The 17450-nt window shown below is 33.3% G+C and overlaps 2 protein-coding genes across 32 annotated transcripts in view; one reads left to right on the top strand and one right to left on the bottom strand.

Annotated features, from left to right (window-relative positions):
• LOC103890671 (uncharacterized) overlaps positions 1-1016 on the bottom strand; it is a 98193-nt gene extending 97177 nt beyond the window's left edge. The window contains exon 1 of the mRNA XM_063724584.1: positions 347-1016. Coding sequence (XP_063580654.1) covers positions 347-1016 — 670 coding nt within the window. The remainder of the gene's footprint in view (positions 1-346) is intronic.
• Positions 1-17450, top strand: part of MEF2C (myocyte enhancer factor 2C) — a 166263-nt gene that overhangs the window by 3767 nt on the left and 145046 nt on the right. For 4 of the 31 annotated variants that reach the window (XM_063723973.1, XM_063723977.1, XM_063723969.1 and 1 more), the window contains exons 1-2: positions 69-178; positions 834-878. The exons of 6 other annotated variants lie outside the window; for them this stretch is intronic. The gene's annotated coding sequence lies outside the window, so the exon portion shown is untranslated. 31 annotated transcript variants of the gene reach the window in all.

Below are 17450 nucleotides of genomic sequence, written 5' to 3'. Positions count from 1 at the left end.
TGGAAGGGTGAGGAGGGAGCTGCTGTATGTTTGTTTTATTAAAATGCTCCGAGGTCTAGTCCCGCCCCCCTTTTGCAAGAGTGAAACTGATGATTTCTCCAGCTCGCGAGGAGAGAGTCAACGGTTTGGGATTGTGGGGGAGAGAGAGACGGAGAGAAAAAGGCAGCGCGAAGCAAAGGCAAGGACAAAATTAAATAAAGGGGGAAAAAAAAGGAGGCAAAAGACACTTCATCGGACGTGCTGCTTAGAACCCCAACCCTTCGTGCTCCGTCTTCCCTGCCACCCCCGCCTCCCCTCCCAGTATCCTTCCATCCCCCCCGCCCCCACCACCCCCAGTCTTTTTTACGCGATGTTTCAAACGCTGTGAGCTGTTCTCCTTTTCCCATTCGTCTTCTGTCACTTCCTTCCTGGACGCAGTTTTCTGGACGAGTCTGGTTACTTTTAATCCGACCGGCCGCTGAGAGCCACTTTCTCCTCCTCCTCCTCCTCCTCCTTCTCTTCCTCCTCCTTCTTCCTCCTCCTCCTCCTCTTCGGAGCGGCCTCGGCGCGCGCGAATGCGCGGCCCCGCGCCCCCTCCTCGCGCGCGCTCCCCTCGCGCGCGCACACACGCACACATCGTCTCCAGCTCTCTGCTCGCTCTGCTCGCAGTCACAGACACTTGAGCACACGCGTACACCCAGACATCTTCGGGCTGCTATTGGATTGACTTTGAAGGTTCTGTGTGGGTCGCCGTGGCTGCATGTTTGAATCAGGTGGAGAAGCACTTCAACGCTGGACGAAGTAAAGATTATTGTTGTTATTTTTTTTTTCTCTCTCTCTCTCTCTCTCTTAAGAAAGGAAAATATCCCAAGGACTAATCTGATCGGGTCTTCCTTCATGTAAGTACCCCTGATATTTCTCGAGGAAATAGAAAACCCGGGTATTGTCTCTAAAATCTGCATCAATATATTCCACGGCACTGTGTCTATCTGTCCCTGTGCCTTTTTTGAAGGCTGAAGTTGAGGCTCGTTGTGCATTCTTTTCGTTAGATTCCATGATTTCCTTGTTTGTTGCTAAAAGTAACTTTTTAGATAGTCGTATCCGTTTGCCATCAGCTATTGAAATCACTCCTGACTCGTTCCTGTCACACCAGTGTATTTAAAGTTTCATGAAGTTAGTTCACGTCATTAGCATGTTTGATATGGTGGAGCGTGTGGAGCCTGGTGGATTTTAATATTTCACAGCATGTTCTGTGACCTTGAAGTAGATGCCTTAAGATTTAGCAGTTAGTTCACTGTGGAAAGATGCTCCCATGAGTCCCCCCAAAGACACTGATTTGCCCTGGGTTATGCTTCTGAGCCACTAATTCTTGGGATTAGTTTGAGCTAAAGCATGGCTGTCTGTCAGAGTATATACCTTTGTGCATTTCCTTCCCTCACCAAAGTGCTGGCTTGACAGAGGGCTTCTTAATTGGTGTGGACAAAAAGTAATATCCCTGCCATGGTAGTCTACACATTTTACAATTCACGTTCGATTTCAGCATATGGATTGCTGTTCAGGTCAAGTCAAATATATAGCTGTTTAAAAGCAAGCAAGGTTAAGTCACTTAAATTGCCTTTTCTTTGGACTTGGAATGAAAGTTACCAAACTCGATGATAAAGTTTGTCACAAAGGAAGTATATATAGATGTGGCACATTGTTTATTTTATTATTAAATATTATGAAAGTATTTAAATTTAATGCTAATGTTACCTTCCTTCCCTGAACATGGCTATTGATTTTTAAAGGAAATTTTATATCTGAATCACTTCTGACTATTCTAAGTCCAGTAGTTATCATTCTTTGGAGAAAGCCTTTTTTTTTTCACATTTTAGGAATGCGTGTCTTTTGTATAAAATACTTTATATGTAAATGCTGACGGTATAATAAGTAGAATTGGGCTCTCTGCCAGTTCCTTAACCGGTCCTCAGTGGAGAATTGCTTTGACACAAAGTGCGTTTTACTATTGTGAATCTGAAACTAACTCTAATAGTAACTGTCTTATGAAATGCTTGGGGACTACATATAATTTCTAAGTGCTATAAAGGAAACTCCAGCCACCTCATTATACCAGTCCGAAAAAAAAAAAGTGACCAGCCTACTTTCACTGGCACCTTGCAATGGAGTTGTGGTTGCAGAGTAAAGATGTTTATGTGGAGTATAATAACTCCAATCCCTAGAGACTTGGTAGGACATGGAAATGTGACCACCTGTGAACCCCGTTTAACCTCGTATTGCATACCAATTTTAGCTTTAAATAGATCAACAATCTCTAATTTGAAACTAAAACATCTTATTTAATTTTTAAAAAATAATGTCAGTTTTGGGTAGTCTTTAAAAACATTCAGTATGTACCAATATGGTATAAGCAGTATTTTTGTTTCTCCATCAGTTTCAATTAAAGATAATGCAGTTAAAAAGCCATATTATTGTCTTCCAGTGTATGCATGAAATTAAGTTAAAAGAAGTAGTTCTAAAGCAAGACTCAGAACTTGATAGGTAAAATGAGATGTCCCTATCTAACATCCTATTTCAAGAGGAAGGAAATATTTTAAATCAAATGTCTCATTCTATTTGTAGAAAAGTACATTTAAGCTATGTCTTCGGCTACTAACTCAACTATAAAAGTTTTCATCAAAACAGTCTTTAAACATAACATTTGCTTAAAATTTGGTTCTCCCGTCAAGGAGACAGTAGGTGGCTGTTATCTTTACTTCAAATTTTACTAAATTTTATAAAAACCTACTATTTTTATTAATAGAATTCACACAGCATTGGAATGTTTGACTTTTTTTCAGACTTAGGAAAGGCAGCATTTTACTTCATTCATTAATTGCACCATTTACATCCTGATTGCTGTGCATGTGGAATATATTGAAAGATAATATTAAAGTGTAAGTTTTATTAAATGTTAATTTGTTTTTTATTTCAATAACAAATGAGCAATTTATAATAAAAACAGTTTTCCACCTTTTCTGAGCTATTCATATTTTAAAAGTGTGCAATCACAGATACTAACTTTTCAAGATAGAAGCACATTAATACTAGATATCTCCATGAAACTCAGATAACAAGGGGCACCTTGCCTCTTTTCTTCTTTGTAAACATGTTCATTTTGAAAAATCTGGGGGAAATGATACCTGAAATTTTTTCCTTGGCCCTAACTTAACGGAATCAATAAATTCCATAACACTGCAAACGTATCTTTCTAATAAATACTTTATTGTATTTAAACTTCTTTTATAAAGAACAGCACTGAATAACTCCTTAGCATATCTTAACATGATCTTTTAAAACTTTCTTCTGTTTATTGTAGTATATTTTGTGGTTTTATTTCTCAACTCTAAAGTGTGGTATAATTTGAGTCTATGAAATCTCAGAAAGTGACAAAAATGGGGAAATAGCTGTGCAGCAATACTTGTGCTACATAACAACAAAGACATAGTTATTAAACAGAGAATTCTGGCTTTGGGAACATGATTCGAAGCAACATAGAAGAATTTAATATGCAATTAATTGTCACAGATGAACTGTTAAGAGATTATTAATAAAGTTACACTTCTTTTTCAAAAGCACATCCTCTGAGAAAATACCACACAAATTAATATCTAAAACTTATCAAAATACACGTATTCATTCTATACTAATGTGGTGATTGCCTAGACACGATGAAATGATTTAATCACTGTTGTTCCATCAGTGTGCTACATGTGGAAAGATAGGTAATTAAGATCCCCATCCTTAGCACTGCACCTTAATCTCATAGGCACGTGGACTGTCGTACACTCAGTAAAGCTTGACTGTTCACCGAGATCTGTCACCTTTAGGAAATCAAACCAGATTACAGAGGTGATTCACAAAACCAGGAACAACAGAGTCTATGCACCTTACAAAAGGCAGATTACATAGTTCACATGTTATTTTGATAGGTCAAAGATAAAAGCTGATTGTTGAGGAATGGCAAGACACTCAATTTCAAATGATTACTTAGATAAGTATACTTTGACCCTGTTGCTTCATCATTATGATCCATTCAAACAATGGAAAATTCAGTTTTCAAATGACAGGCTTTCAGTAGTGAAGTAAGAGAAAACATGTCCTTTTTCATGTATGTCTTCATTGTGTAAATTTTAAGTTCCATCATTTCTTTATGAACAAACATTAAATTGTCTGCTTACATGAAGCAGGTATTGTAAGGCTTAAATGCATTAGACATTTTCAGAGGCGTTATAAAGAGCACAAAACAGAATTTGCCAGAAATAAAACATACACTCATGTTATTGAGTAATTCAGCAGAAAATGCATTATAGTCAATATCCATTATGTTATTCTGTTACCAAATATATTCTACGTAAAAATGTGTAATTACATAGTTATGAATCCATATATCTGAAACATATCTTCATAAAAGTTCATTGGTCAAATTTTATATATATATACATAAAATATATATATTTCATGAATGTTATATAAAGATCATTCTTTACAACAGAATATGATGTTTTGAGAGTTTATTTCAGAGAATAAAGTTTTGGTTTACATAATAACATTTTGAAAATCTTAACTTCTTACACACCCAACTTTACAGTAATTTCTTGCTTCTTTAAAATTGAAGTCCTTTTTTACCCAACTGATGCCTCCTAGTGTTTTACACAATAAAACACTAATGAGTCACCCATAAGTGTAAACATTGCATTTTCATTGCCTACATCATCTGTGATACATAAAATTAATATTTATGTGTTTAATTTTCTGTGCACTATTATAATAAGATAGAAAATTTTAGTGAATGAGATGTTTCATCTGAGTGGATTTGTGGCACGCACTTGCAGGTTTTCTTTGACCATCACAATATCTTACTAAGTTTTAACAAGTTTATTACCTTCAGTTCCAGTTATATATTCACTCTTTATATTCACTCTTATTTCAAGTGAGAAACATAGGCAAATAACAAAGCTTCCATTTTGTAGGCTTGGGAATTATATAGTTGGGTTCATTCTGAAATGCCTGATAAATTGCACAAGGACTATCCATTTCATTTAAACACTAAAATATCTTAAAAGAGATATAATTTTTTTGCCTGCTGTGTCTTTACACTTGAAAATTTCTTTGTAAAAGTGGAATAAAGAAAAAGAATATTTAGAAAAGATAAAATCAATGATAAATGCAAAATTTTCTATAAATATAGAGTATGTTACTTTATTAGAAAATAACAACAAAAGAAAAACTTGCCTTGGAAGGAAATATATTATTCTACATAAAAGGAAGTCTTGTTAGAACATAATATCCAATGACCAGCAGCTTGCCTTAATGAGGTAGAAGTTAGTGGGTGCCAACTTTGGTGTGAGTTTTCTGCCATTAGGATGATAAGCGTAGACCTGTGATATTTTTGTACATTTGTCATTTCAAACAGCTCTCTGATTCTACTTCCTAAGTTTCTAAATATTTTTTCTCTAATATACTTATGAAAGAAAGGGGTCACTCCTGTAATGGGTCTTAAATTGAAAGGAGGCAGTCAAAAACTTGTAACATTCATGGACCTCTTCCTGAGGTGTCATACAACATACATGTACACAAAAACATTCATGAGTTTCTTCTACTAACACAAACATTCTAAAGCATCCAAGTGTAGACACTAGATTGAACTTCATTTCTGTTATCTGTATATGTGTCATTTAGTTCTCCTGACTCAAAATACACAGCGTACTAACAATATTTGACTATCACTTAAGATTTTCTAATTTAGTCGATAATACAGTGCTATTACAATTGTTGGATACATTTCAAAGAATGTAAGGGGGTGTGTTCCTTTCGTTCAAGGAAGCAAACATGTAGAAAGGGGTGGACCTTTCCCACAAGAGCCACATTTCTTCCCTTGGAGAATTGAAGCAAATACGCAGTATGTAAGTGAGTAGCAGCATGAGAAAGAAAATAATTTGCAATGATCTCCTGTAGTTAGTGAGCAAAGAAAATTGTCAGTTTTTTTTAAAGTAGCTCTTATCGACAACCTGTCTTACACTGAATACTGAAAAAAAGTCTATGAAAGTTTTATAATTTCAGTAGGTTTTAACATTCATGCGTGAAATAACTGTAAAATACACTGTAATAATTTTGGTCTTGCTCAAATCAAGAATTTTTTAGTAACCATGTTACTTTACAGACAATATTGAGGCATAACAAAATAAAGGGTGCTGGAAGCATTCATTCCTTACCCCTCTTTTTTAAGAATACAAAGATGGCATTGATGTTCTTTTGTTATTTTTGTCTGTGCAAGAAAAATAATTAAAGAATGTTCTATGACAAAGAATACCATTGCAAAAATAAGATTATAGAAAAGGCTATTTAATATACTATTATCTCACGTCTCCTTGATACTATTTTAATGTTTACTGCAAAAAATCATATTCCTATTAAATATGGAAATTATGTGATACATGTTATATAAATTCATGGTTTAGTTTTAGGTGATATGAGTAACATTTATTTGTCATCACCATAATTCATTTGCTGTACATTGTCATTTTATTGTACAAGTTAAATCTTGGTATATATTTTTAAAATACAGCCAATGTAAACAAAGTTCTAAGTACATGAAGAGAATCTTTTGAGGGCATTGAAAAGGAAATTGATGACATTACAAGCAATAAAAACAGTAAACCTATTACAGGCAGATTTCTTCAGGAATCATTACTCTTAAATAATGCAGACATTATAAAGACTTTATTAATTCTTAATGCTGTAAATTTGAAATGAATGGAGCAATGTTGTTCCTCCTGCAAGTGGTTGGGATTCTTGTAGAATGACAGTGCAAGTCCTCAAGCAGTGATTTAAATTGAGTACCCAAAACTTGTTTTTAGAGGCCGGAGGAACTAACTGATCTTTGAGTCAGTCCCTTTTGAGAACCTGCTTTTTCCAAATAGCATCATGAGCGTGGTGGTCTGGTTTTCCTCTTCTATCTTGTTGTCATAGATAAGATGCACATGAAAAATTCATATAAATTGCTCTCAGATATTATGGATTCCTAGCATATTGGATTAAAAAAGAGGTGGATATGGTCCTTCGATAGAATGTGAAGTGTTTTTTTAAAAAACAGCCAAGAATTATCCCCGTCTTTTTTTCACACCTGTGATTCTTTCAGCAAGTTAGAAGGATAGCAAGAGAATGTGCATCCTTTCCCAAGCCCCGAAGACAGGCAGCTTTGGCTTAAATATGCTTATTTATTTTCAAAATTAGAAAATAAATTCATTAATGTAAATACGTTGAGACAGACAAAGAAATTTGTCTGCTACTTAATATACACGTGATTTATACTTTTTGTCTTCTAATTAATTGTTGACCCTGAATAAGGTGGTACAACCAAGGCATATTATGGAAAACTGGCATTATTGCTTAATGTAACATGAGGGATTGGAATTTCTTTAAAGTAATTTTAAGATATGATTATTTAGCAGAAATATTCACTGGAGCATTTTACTTTTAGAAATTATGGTTACACAAGGAAGCCTTTATAGGACCGACTACCTAATTGCAGTCAAAGATCTCTTGAATGAATGAACACACACACGGAGAAGAACACACGTTTTAAGAATATAGTGGTCCTATATTTTTAAAAATTTTTGCTACATTTTTTATATCTGAACAGAACGTATGTGTCTAAGCAGATGTTTTAAGTTATATCCTTCATGTAGGTGAGTCTGTAAATGTACCATTTAACTTAAATGGCTTTGTGGGAAGGTAGTTTGAGGAGTTTAAAAAGGAAAAAAAAAAAAAAAAACCTCCAGTTACTATAGTTTCAGCTCTTTCTTTTTTAAAAACAGTAATTACACTCAGGATAAAGAAAGAAAAATAAACTCTTTTAATTCTTTGTAACATCCACAGTTTTTCAGGTAGAGCTCTAGTATATTTTTATTCCTGAATATGCAGGGCAGGTACTGACAGCAGAGCTACAAAATGAAAACTTCCTGGCTGCAGACCAGATACTGTGCACAGTGCCACATCATAAACTTCCCCTCTTCTGTCTCGGAGTGATTTCAGCCCTAAGTAATGTCCTTTATTTCCCCCTACATAGGGTAAGGAACAGAGGGCCTTCTTCCTGGGAAATAGGGGAAATAGCTTTGGGAAAGGAAAAGCATAATGTTTCCCTTCTTTAACTTGAAAATTCTGCCTCTTAAATTACTAAGACATTAACTGCAAAGTGAATTCAGTATGTTTCCTTTTTATTCCCATATAGCAGTTTAGAATACATAAAACAATAGGTGTGAGATAGAAAATGAGACCTCTTCCCCACCCCCACCTCCAGCACACCCAGACCCAATCAGATATCTGTACTTTTTGTTTCGAAAGAAAAATATAATGGTTTCTTTTCAATGAAGCTTGTGCATTATATTCCAGATATGTTAGATCATTTTGTGATGCAAATTAGCATTGAGGTTTTTTGTACTTATCTCGGGAAATAGCAACGTTCCACCACAATGTGTGGTGCTGCAAAAATTTTTATTGATAAACACCCACACTTTAAATGACTATTAGGTCAAAATACAGAATACAGAGGGAGAAAATGTGCACTTTGAGTTTTCAGATTTGTTTTATGCTTTTCATTTGAAAGGTACGGTGTAAGTAATGTGTATAATACCATGCAAAATAAATTGACTTCTAAATATCTGCATTAATATTCCTTGTATCTGAAACTATAGTCTAAAAGCTTGTACTTCTCCTTAAAAAATAAAAATTTGTTAAGAAGCAGGCTTTAATTACCAGTTACATTTTCACTGTTACCCATGTGATTTTTAAAAAATCCTATTAAAAATAATTTCTAGCTGCCATGGCTCCTTTCAATCAGTAGAATTCTCATTTGTATGAGGTGCAATCAGATTATTGCCAGCACACCTTTCTAAAACTAGCCTTCTTCTTTAGAAATGTATTAAATGGGAGCCTTCAGGAGAAAGTGTTACCACTTAATAAATATTTGTTCTAATTTTATTTTTAAACTAAATTATTGATTTAACAGTATATGAATAGTGTATAAATGTTAGTTTAGCCGTTAACCCACTACACTAATTATTAATTGCCTATATGAAATTTACCAAATTAGACCAACAGTTAAGTGTAATTTAATTTTATTTCTCTTGAAACTTAAATAGATAAGAATGACAATTTTAATTATGTTTAAATATCAAGCATCTATTTTTCTGTGAATGCAAATGTTCCCGATAAATTGTTAAGAAATTAATACAACATAGATCTTAAAAAATGTATAAGGCAGCTTATAAAAATGTGATAACAATGGCATATTCCTACACCTGGCACTTTTTCAAGGCCCATTAGCAAGGGAGGAAAAAAATGTTAAACTTTGTTTTGTAAATGCTAATATATATATATGTCAATACTTTTTGACATTTATTTGTTAGAAAATTACACATATTTAAACATTCAGATTAAAACTATGCTTCTATTTAGGCTATTGTAAGAGATTTCTTTATTTTCTTGGAAATTCTCTGGAACAGTAGGATCATTTGAATCACACCCGTTGGTAAATATTGTCAGATACATTGTAAAGTTTCAACTATTGGACACATGTATGGAATGGAAATTTTAAAATAGAAAATAAGCTATCTTGCTATTTAAATATGATAAAACTATACCCGATTAAAACGTTGACTCTATTAGAGGTTCGCCTATTAGCTAATTCTCTGGTCAAGAATTTGGGAAATTTTAAACTCTGTTAACCATTAAAACAGTTACTTCTTTAAGGTACCAGATTTTCATCCATATTTGAGGAGGCTTATTAAGTTGTTGGGTGGTCTTTTAGTAAAGGTTTATGTGGTTTAAAAAGTAGATCTTTTCACCCTTCTATTACAGTTAACATTAATATCTTTAAAAGGTATTATATAAATCCAGACCTAATTTATTCTGGATGATTTTTCTTAACTAAATGAAGTCTAAAAAATTTGTCTATTTTTAAGTGAATCTATTTTTTTATTTCTAGTATTTATTGGAAGTCCACTTAGACTCTATATAGGTTAGAAGTTAAAGTAAATAATTTTGACTATTTTTTTCCTTCATTTCATTTTTGAATATTTCCCCCCCTTACATAAACCAAAAAAAAAAAAAAAAAAAATCCGTGACGACATTGATAGATTTGCAGAAGGCTGAGTAAGATACTCAATACCCATTATTTGTTTCCCGATGACTCTTGGGTTGAAATGAATCGGCAATATCCCTTCCAAGACTATTTGATCTTGCTTGATTTAGAGTGAGCGCTATGTGATTTTTTCCCTCCGCTTCTCTCATTTTATGGCTTCAAAAAAATCAGAGAATTCTTGACTTTAGTGTTTTTTCCTTCCGTTTTCATTGTTTTTGGATTCTCTCCTGTCTGAGCTTCCTTCTTGCTTCAAAGTATTTGGTATCGTGAAAGCAAGTGCACTTTTAACTTATTTGGACTACACATGGGCGACAGAATTGTTTTAGATGCTAACTTACCTCCTTACACTTGAGAAACTGATGTGGTTCATCACAGCCCAATGCCATGTCTTGAAACAACTGCGGACACTGAACTTGAAATAGCCAGGGCTATAGGATCATGTCTTTGTAAAGAACAACAGCAGCTTTAGAGTCACTGGATGGTATATTCGTGGCAAACATGAACAGCTTCATAAACTCCCAGGAAGTGGTACAGTTATTGGACAAGTTCAACCACATTATGCCTTTTAGGTTGCTCTATGAAGTAAGTGTTAGACCAGAACTCCAGCAGTGTGAGTGTGTGTGTATGTGTGTGTGTGTGTGTGTGTGTGTACGGTGTGGGGAGCATCGGTGTGGGAGAGCAGAGAGAGAGAGATACAAAGCATGAAAGGATGAAGATACACTCTCGAGAGAAAAGATCGTTTAAACAAGCATAAAGAGTTTGGAGACCCCATTTCCACACTTAATATCATTTCTTTGATTCTACATATTATGCTATTAGACAAACATGTCCATAAACAATAAAGAATAATGATTAAGAACAATGACCAAAACTGGGTTCAAAAGCCAGCCTCCCATTTACTGGTTAGTGGTTTTAGGCAGGTGTTTTAATGACCAGAAAGCCCCAGTTCCAGGATCTGTAAAATGGGAGTTACAAAATCACCCACCTCTTAAAGTTTTTTAAGGATTTACTACGATAATACATATAAAACCATAATGCAGATACATAGTAAATGATCAGTAATTATTAAATTATTATCATAGCATTGTACTATATTTTAGTCATTTTAAGTTTCTGCTAATGATCATTTAGAAATTTTTGGTGGGATGGTTATTAAAAATTATTTTTCAATAATACTTTCAGTCCATTAAATTTGGGTCACATTCAGAGCAAGTATCTAATTCTTACACAGTCGTGGGTCAATTCTAATGATTGCTAAGTTCAATATACTTCTTTCTTTCTCCAAGAAAATCAAAACCTTTCACAGATTAGATATTATTAAATAAATATCATATTATTTTTAGAACCAGAAATGGAACCAAAGAAACAAAATAATACCATCCATGAATTTTAAAAGTCATTTACTCAAAGTTCTGAATTGCAGGTAGATTATTCCTTAGTCTTAATGAAAGTTCAGTTTGGAGGAAGTGTTTCATGTACAGTTATTAGATGATTTTAATGGTGAAACCAACCTTGCCAAGAGTTCTAGGTTTTTTTCTTAGTATTATCCACTTTTGTATACATTAATAACCTTTGTTTATTTTTCTTATTAGACAGCTTTGATTATATGTAGAGATGGAATTAATTTATGATGAATGTGTGTTCTTTTAGTCTTTATATTCCTTCGCAAGAACTCTTGCATATAATAGGTACTCTATAGATATTTGTTGAATAAATGAATGAATTCTATTTTCCCATAAAGATTAAATGCATTTTTTATTTGAAAAGAAAATATAACCAGCAAATGGTACCCTTATTATCCTATTTTTCTCTAGATTTGAGGGCTTATTCATTATGACCACAGTTTATCAACTTTGAGATGATGAATAAGTGAACTTGTCTTAATTTGGGTATTTTTATTTATGTAAGAAAAAAACATAAAGTATAGAAAATGCAGAATTGTACCTGAGGATTATACCTTCTGATAACACAAACAAATTTAGGTAAAATGTAGATTAAAAAATGTGAGTATTACTGGTGTCAGGAAACCCCTTTTGTTCAGCTTTTCTGTTCACAGGGTTTCTCAAAAAAATTCGTATTTTGGATATCAGGTAATATTGATGAGACATGCCCAGTTTATACAACCTGGCTAGTTGCAACCACTTGAAATTGTTATCATGCTTTTGAATAATGTCCCTTTAGTGTGCACCTTGCATTTCAGCTTTCTTTTCTAACTCTGTTTTAATGCCTGGATAAAGAGTGCTCAGCACAAGGAATACTTGCAGAGTGGACTTCCCTATGGTAAAACAGCATGGACAGCTCCCAACACTGCAATCAAGGACGCCTCTAAAAGCTTTAATTTAAAAATAATAATAATAATAATAAGTCTGCATGAAGATGATGGAGCCCTCTAAGGCACATGGGCTTAGAGAATTATTCCCATCTGCAACCCCCTCCCCCTACTTAGTAGCCCTTTCCAGGGTTATGATTACTGGAAAATGGCTGTTAATCACCAGAATTTTTTTTGACTGCAGCTGCTTCAGTCAGACTACTAATCTATTAAACAACTTCATCTTCAGTTTAAAATTTGCATTGTATACTGTATAGAATAAATTTTCATTGTAATCAGAGCATCCGAGAAAACTTCTTGATATGATTTATAGAAGCACATTTGTTTTTATGTATGGACCTCTCTACCACTATTGAGCCAACTGTTTAAACAATACTGTGGTTGATCAGCATAAAATAAAATATTGTAGCACTCTTGAGCGCAAGCAACATTTACAATAGTCACATTTGCAGAATATTTGAATTGTGGCATCTTTGGCACTTGTCAATACAATACCCACATAATTCAAAAACTTACCCCAGATATTTAAAATTTGACTTGAACCTGAAAGGGTTTTTATAAGTTTAGTGTTTTTGTACCAGGCTGTGGTAGAGTGGTTTGGCCTCTTTTTCTACCCTAATGCTTATTACATTGCCATAATTTGAAGAAATAACCCAAAACCTGAGTCAATATTTAGTGCTGAGAGAGGACAAAACAGCTCTAATTTACAAAGAACTCCTTTAAAACACATTTTTATATGTAAAATTGACAGGCTAAAAGAGGTGGTTGGATGATGTTCATCATGTTGGAAAGAATGTTTCAATTAAAGTTGAACACTTTCTCTTCCAGGTCTTTTTTTCTCCATTTTTTATTTGCTGTGCCAAGGTATCCATGTGCGTTTTTCCACTGTCATCTGGCTCATTCCCAGCAGATGCACACAATCTGTTCTGCTGTCACTAACAGGGTTCGGTTTATGAAAAGAATGTGTCAGAACATGCCACTATAGTCACTTTTACAGGTTTTTTTAAAGAGTAACTGAGAATATATGCATTGCCCTAGTTTTATTGTGCTCAGCCCTTAAGAGATTTCTAAGAAACTTTTATAATATTCATAGATCAAAAGCTTTCTTCCAAACATATTTTTGACCAAATATTTACTTTCCATTAAAAATAAAATTTTAAAAGTTCACAGACATCTTTAATTATGAAATGTATTATATTAAAATTTGAGTAAATTTTTATAGGATTGTTTAAAATAAACCAAAGATTTTTAGATAAAATTATTAAATTTCCAATTATGAAATTTACTGCATAATCCTTCAGTACATATCTTCCCTCATACTAAAAGCAAACCTACCTTCCTACTCAAGTCAAAGCATTGTTTAAAAAATGTATTGTAGTAGAATACTTAGGATATGGCCATAAGTACCAGTTATTTGATCTGATACATAGTACTGATTTCCCTAAGTGTTTGACACCATTAAGTTAAACCCAAAGTAGTTAAACTACCAAAACTTTCTTAGCCCATATAGAGACGCGTGATACATTATCCTTTCACAAAATAATGTGACATTTTATTTTTGTAAGCGTGCATGTTTTAAAAGCATACTAGATAATTCGTTATGAAATTAATTTTTGTTCGTTAAGATTTCTCTATTTCTATTGACTTCTTAATAAAAAATCGGCTTTTGTTGTCTTCATAAAAAATAATTTTTCTGGTACTATGTGAATTAAAAAAATTTGAGCAATGGAAGTTGCGTTCGTTTCTGAATTAATAAGTGTAGTAAGTTAACAATTTGAAATGTCAAGTATGTGTAGTAAGTATGGACTGCATATGCAGATAGATAATGGACATATTTACATGTTGTGTACAGTTCATGGTATTTAAATATCTCCCAGAATTGAAAGCTTTAAAAAGGTACTTAAGTGCTAGTTTTAGCATTTTAAAATAATTTTTGACTTGGAGAACAACTCAAAGTTCAGGAAAATTAAACATTTTTTAATCAGTTATAGTTCACATGCACTAAAAATGCAGATTAAGAAAATATATTAAGGAATGACAATTTGTACAAATGAAGCTATATATATATAAATGAAAACTAGTTTTAGATTTCTGCCTAGGGAAAAATTACAAAATACATTTAAGGCATAACATGATTATGAAACTGATATATTGTCACATAGACAAATCCAGCAATATAAATTAAGACCTTTGTGAAACAACTTTGCCATTATAGCAAGATAATAATTTACAGTTGGAACTCATTGGCACTGTTGTCACATCATATAGATTAATTGCTAAATTATCTTTCTAGAGTTCTGTCATGTGCTTGTTGTTGTAAGTTTTCTTAATTCGTAAAGAAAAAGGAATCCTTGTTTGTTTTATATCAAATATTATAATGTATACGTGCCTATTGTAAGTTGATTTTATAATGTTTTTTGACGATGTGAACATAGCACATAGGTTTAAGATGAATCATAAAGAACAATTCTGGAGTTCACTTTTTTCTGCCAACATTTTAATTTATCTGTAATCTTACACATCAGATAACTCGACTTTTTATCTAACCTGTAAGTAATTTCATTGCTTTGTTTTGGGTAATTCGGAATATTTGCTCTTAGCATAAAAGGCCAAGAATCATAGGTGGTGAACTGATAAGAATATTCTAGTTGAATCATGTGCGTTGTCATAGCCTCTCTCTCTTCTCCTTAAAGTACCAGCGGTAGAGTTGGGGGAGAACTGTAGTGTATTACAAGAAAGTGGACAGCCTCACTAACTAACTATGCCAGTATTGGGTGGGGGGTGTCACACGGACTTGGAGAACAACCAGAATCATTTATTTTGCTGCAATTTGAATATACATGACATCCTTTCAAGACAAAACTCCAGAGGCAAACTTAGGTATACTTACCCTGATTTACTAATCCTTAAAATCTTCTATCACTCAAAGTGTAAATATCATCCCAAATTTCACTGGGGAAAAAGCTTACGCCTCTTAGCAGTATCCACCGAAACTGAGTATTTGCAATTGTGTTTTGCCTTGTGAAATGCTTATAAATACCAGATCTTCTAAAAAGGTAGGCTTTTTTATTTAGTAATGCTTCATAAAGAAGTAATCAGATATTTTCCCCCCAGCTTTATTTTTTAAAGTTAAAGGAAGAGTAGTTCTGAAACGTGAAATTTTCCTGGTTCTCCAGGATATGAACCGTGGGGCCATTTTTATCTCAAAAATACTTTTTAAAGTTTTGCCAGTTGTCTTGATTTCCAACACAGGGGGTACCACCCTGCTTTGTGGTTGGGAGGTAATTCTTTCTTTGCGTTTGCTTAGTCATAGGTCTTTTTGGAGCAAAGACAGATTATTTTTGTGACACTGTCCCCAAAATATATATTATTCATAGACTAAGAAACCCATCAAAGAGTCTCGCTGCACGCGTAATGATAGGTTGGACTGCAGTGACCAGAAGGCTCTCCACTCAGCTTTCTTTAGGGAATTTAAAGACAGTTGTATCCTTTTTCCATCTGCATCGACATATGTTGACCAGTTGGTTTTCAATTCTTGCTGGCTTGGTGGTTGAAAGTAGGACTGATCTTCTATAAATATAATTGATACTTTCAACTATGACTTAGGAATTCCACTTTTACTTTCTTCAGCGTCACTACTCAAAATATCTCTAATAATTTTAATAACTTTTATGATATGTGTTTAAAAGCTTATATTATTAATTTGAAAGAATTACTAATTATAATAAGACAATAAAAACCACAGCTAACATTTTTTTGAGAGCATACCGTATACTGGAGCACTATTCTATAGGCCTGAAGTTTTATATGCATTAATTCATTTATTCCTCAAAACTTAATGAGGTAGGTGCAGTTACTATCCCGATTATATAGATGAAGAAACTGAGGTAAAAATTTATAAAGTAACTTGTCCAAAGTTACCTACTTAATGGCAGACCTAGAATCTCAACCCAGTCAGTCTCAAGTCCACTCTCTTCCTATTAAGCCAAAATCTCACATACATGATCTTATCTGTTAGATAAGAAGAAGGAAAGAGTCAATTATTGAGTCTTAATTTTGCCTGGCATCTTAGGGAAAAATATTTAGTAACCTTGGAATGACAATATAACTAAGTTTGTGTAAACATGTTTGTATTGTTTTTAAAGAGAAGTAAATTAATTCTTGGCCTGTGATATATACTTCCACACTGTTAATGTGAAGTGAGAAAAACATATATTATCAACTACTTGATAAATCTTTTCACAAGCAATGTCTTACTACTATTTGCGAAAATATATTTTTCCAGCTACGATATTAGCTTTAATTGAAATGGGAAAATCTCGTTTTATGTCATCACTGTCTAGTGAACACTTCGCTATTCATTTCTTGAGCTGTTTTAATTTTTAACCTTCACTTGCAAGAATCATAGTAATTTATATGGTTTTAATTTAAAAATGTGAGATGTATAACAGAGCCTGTAAATGAATATTAAATGGATTTCAGGAGTTATTCAGTAAATTTAATTAGTGCAGATGGATATTCTAGAGAATTCAACTTCAAGAACACCTTTAAACTTTTTCTTTGTAGTTAAAAAAGGAAAACAACAAAACCTTAAAACCAGAGTTAGATGTGAAATAACTACTGACGAGTTAGAACAAGGTCATATTATATTTGAAAACTAAGAAATATTATATCAAGTTTATTCATCAAGTGCATAGCTTTTAGCTTTTAACTGAATTTTTCTGGGTTCAGTAAAAGACCTTTTGAAAAAGGAAAAGGATCATTTTTAGAATTTTTACCATGAGAAACAATATGAACTTTCTTTTTTCTAATAAACAGTTTCCTTGTTTTTTCATAAAAGTATTGCCGTACTGTTGACTAGAAGTGAGGACAGAGAGGCTGGCCAGAGGTCAAATGGGACTCAGATATTTCTGAATTACCAAATATACAAGCTTTGGACTTCAAAATTAATAGCTACCATAT

This window comes from Pongo abelii, chromosome 4, assembly GCF_028885655.2.
Source record: "Pongo abelii isolate AG06213 chromosome 4, NHGRI_mPonAbe1-v2.0_pri, whole genome shotgun sequence".
Lineage (NCBI taxonomy): Eukaryota > Metazoa > Chordata > Mammalia > Primates > Hominidae > Pongo > Pongo abelii.
The sequence above is the reverse complement of the archived record's forward strand: the minus strand, read 5'-3'. Positions and strand labels throughout refer to the sequence as shown.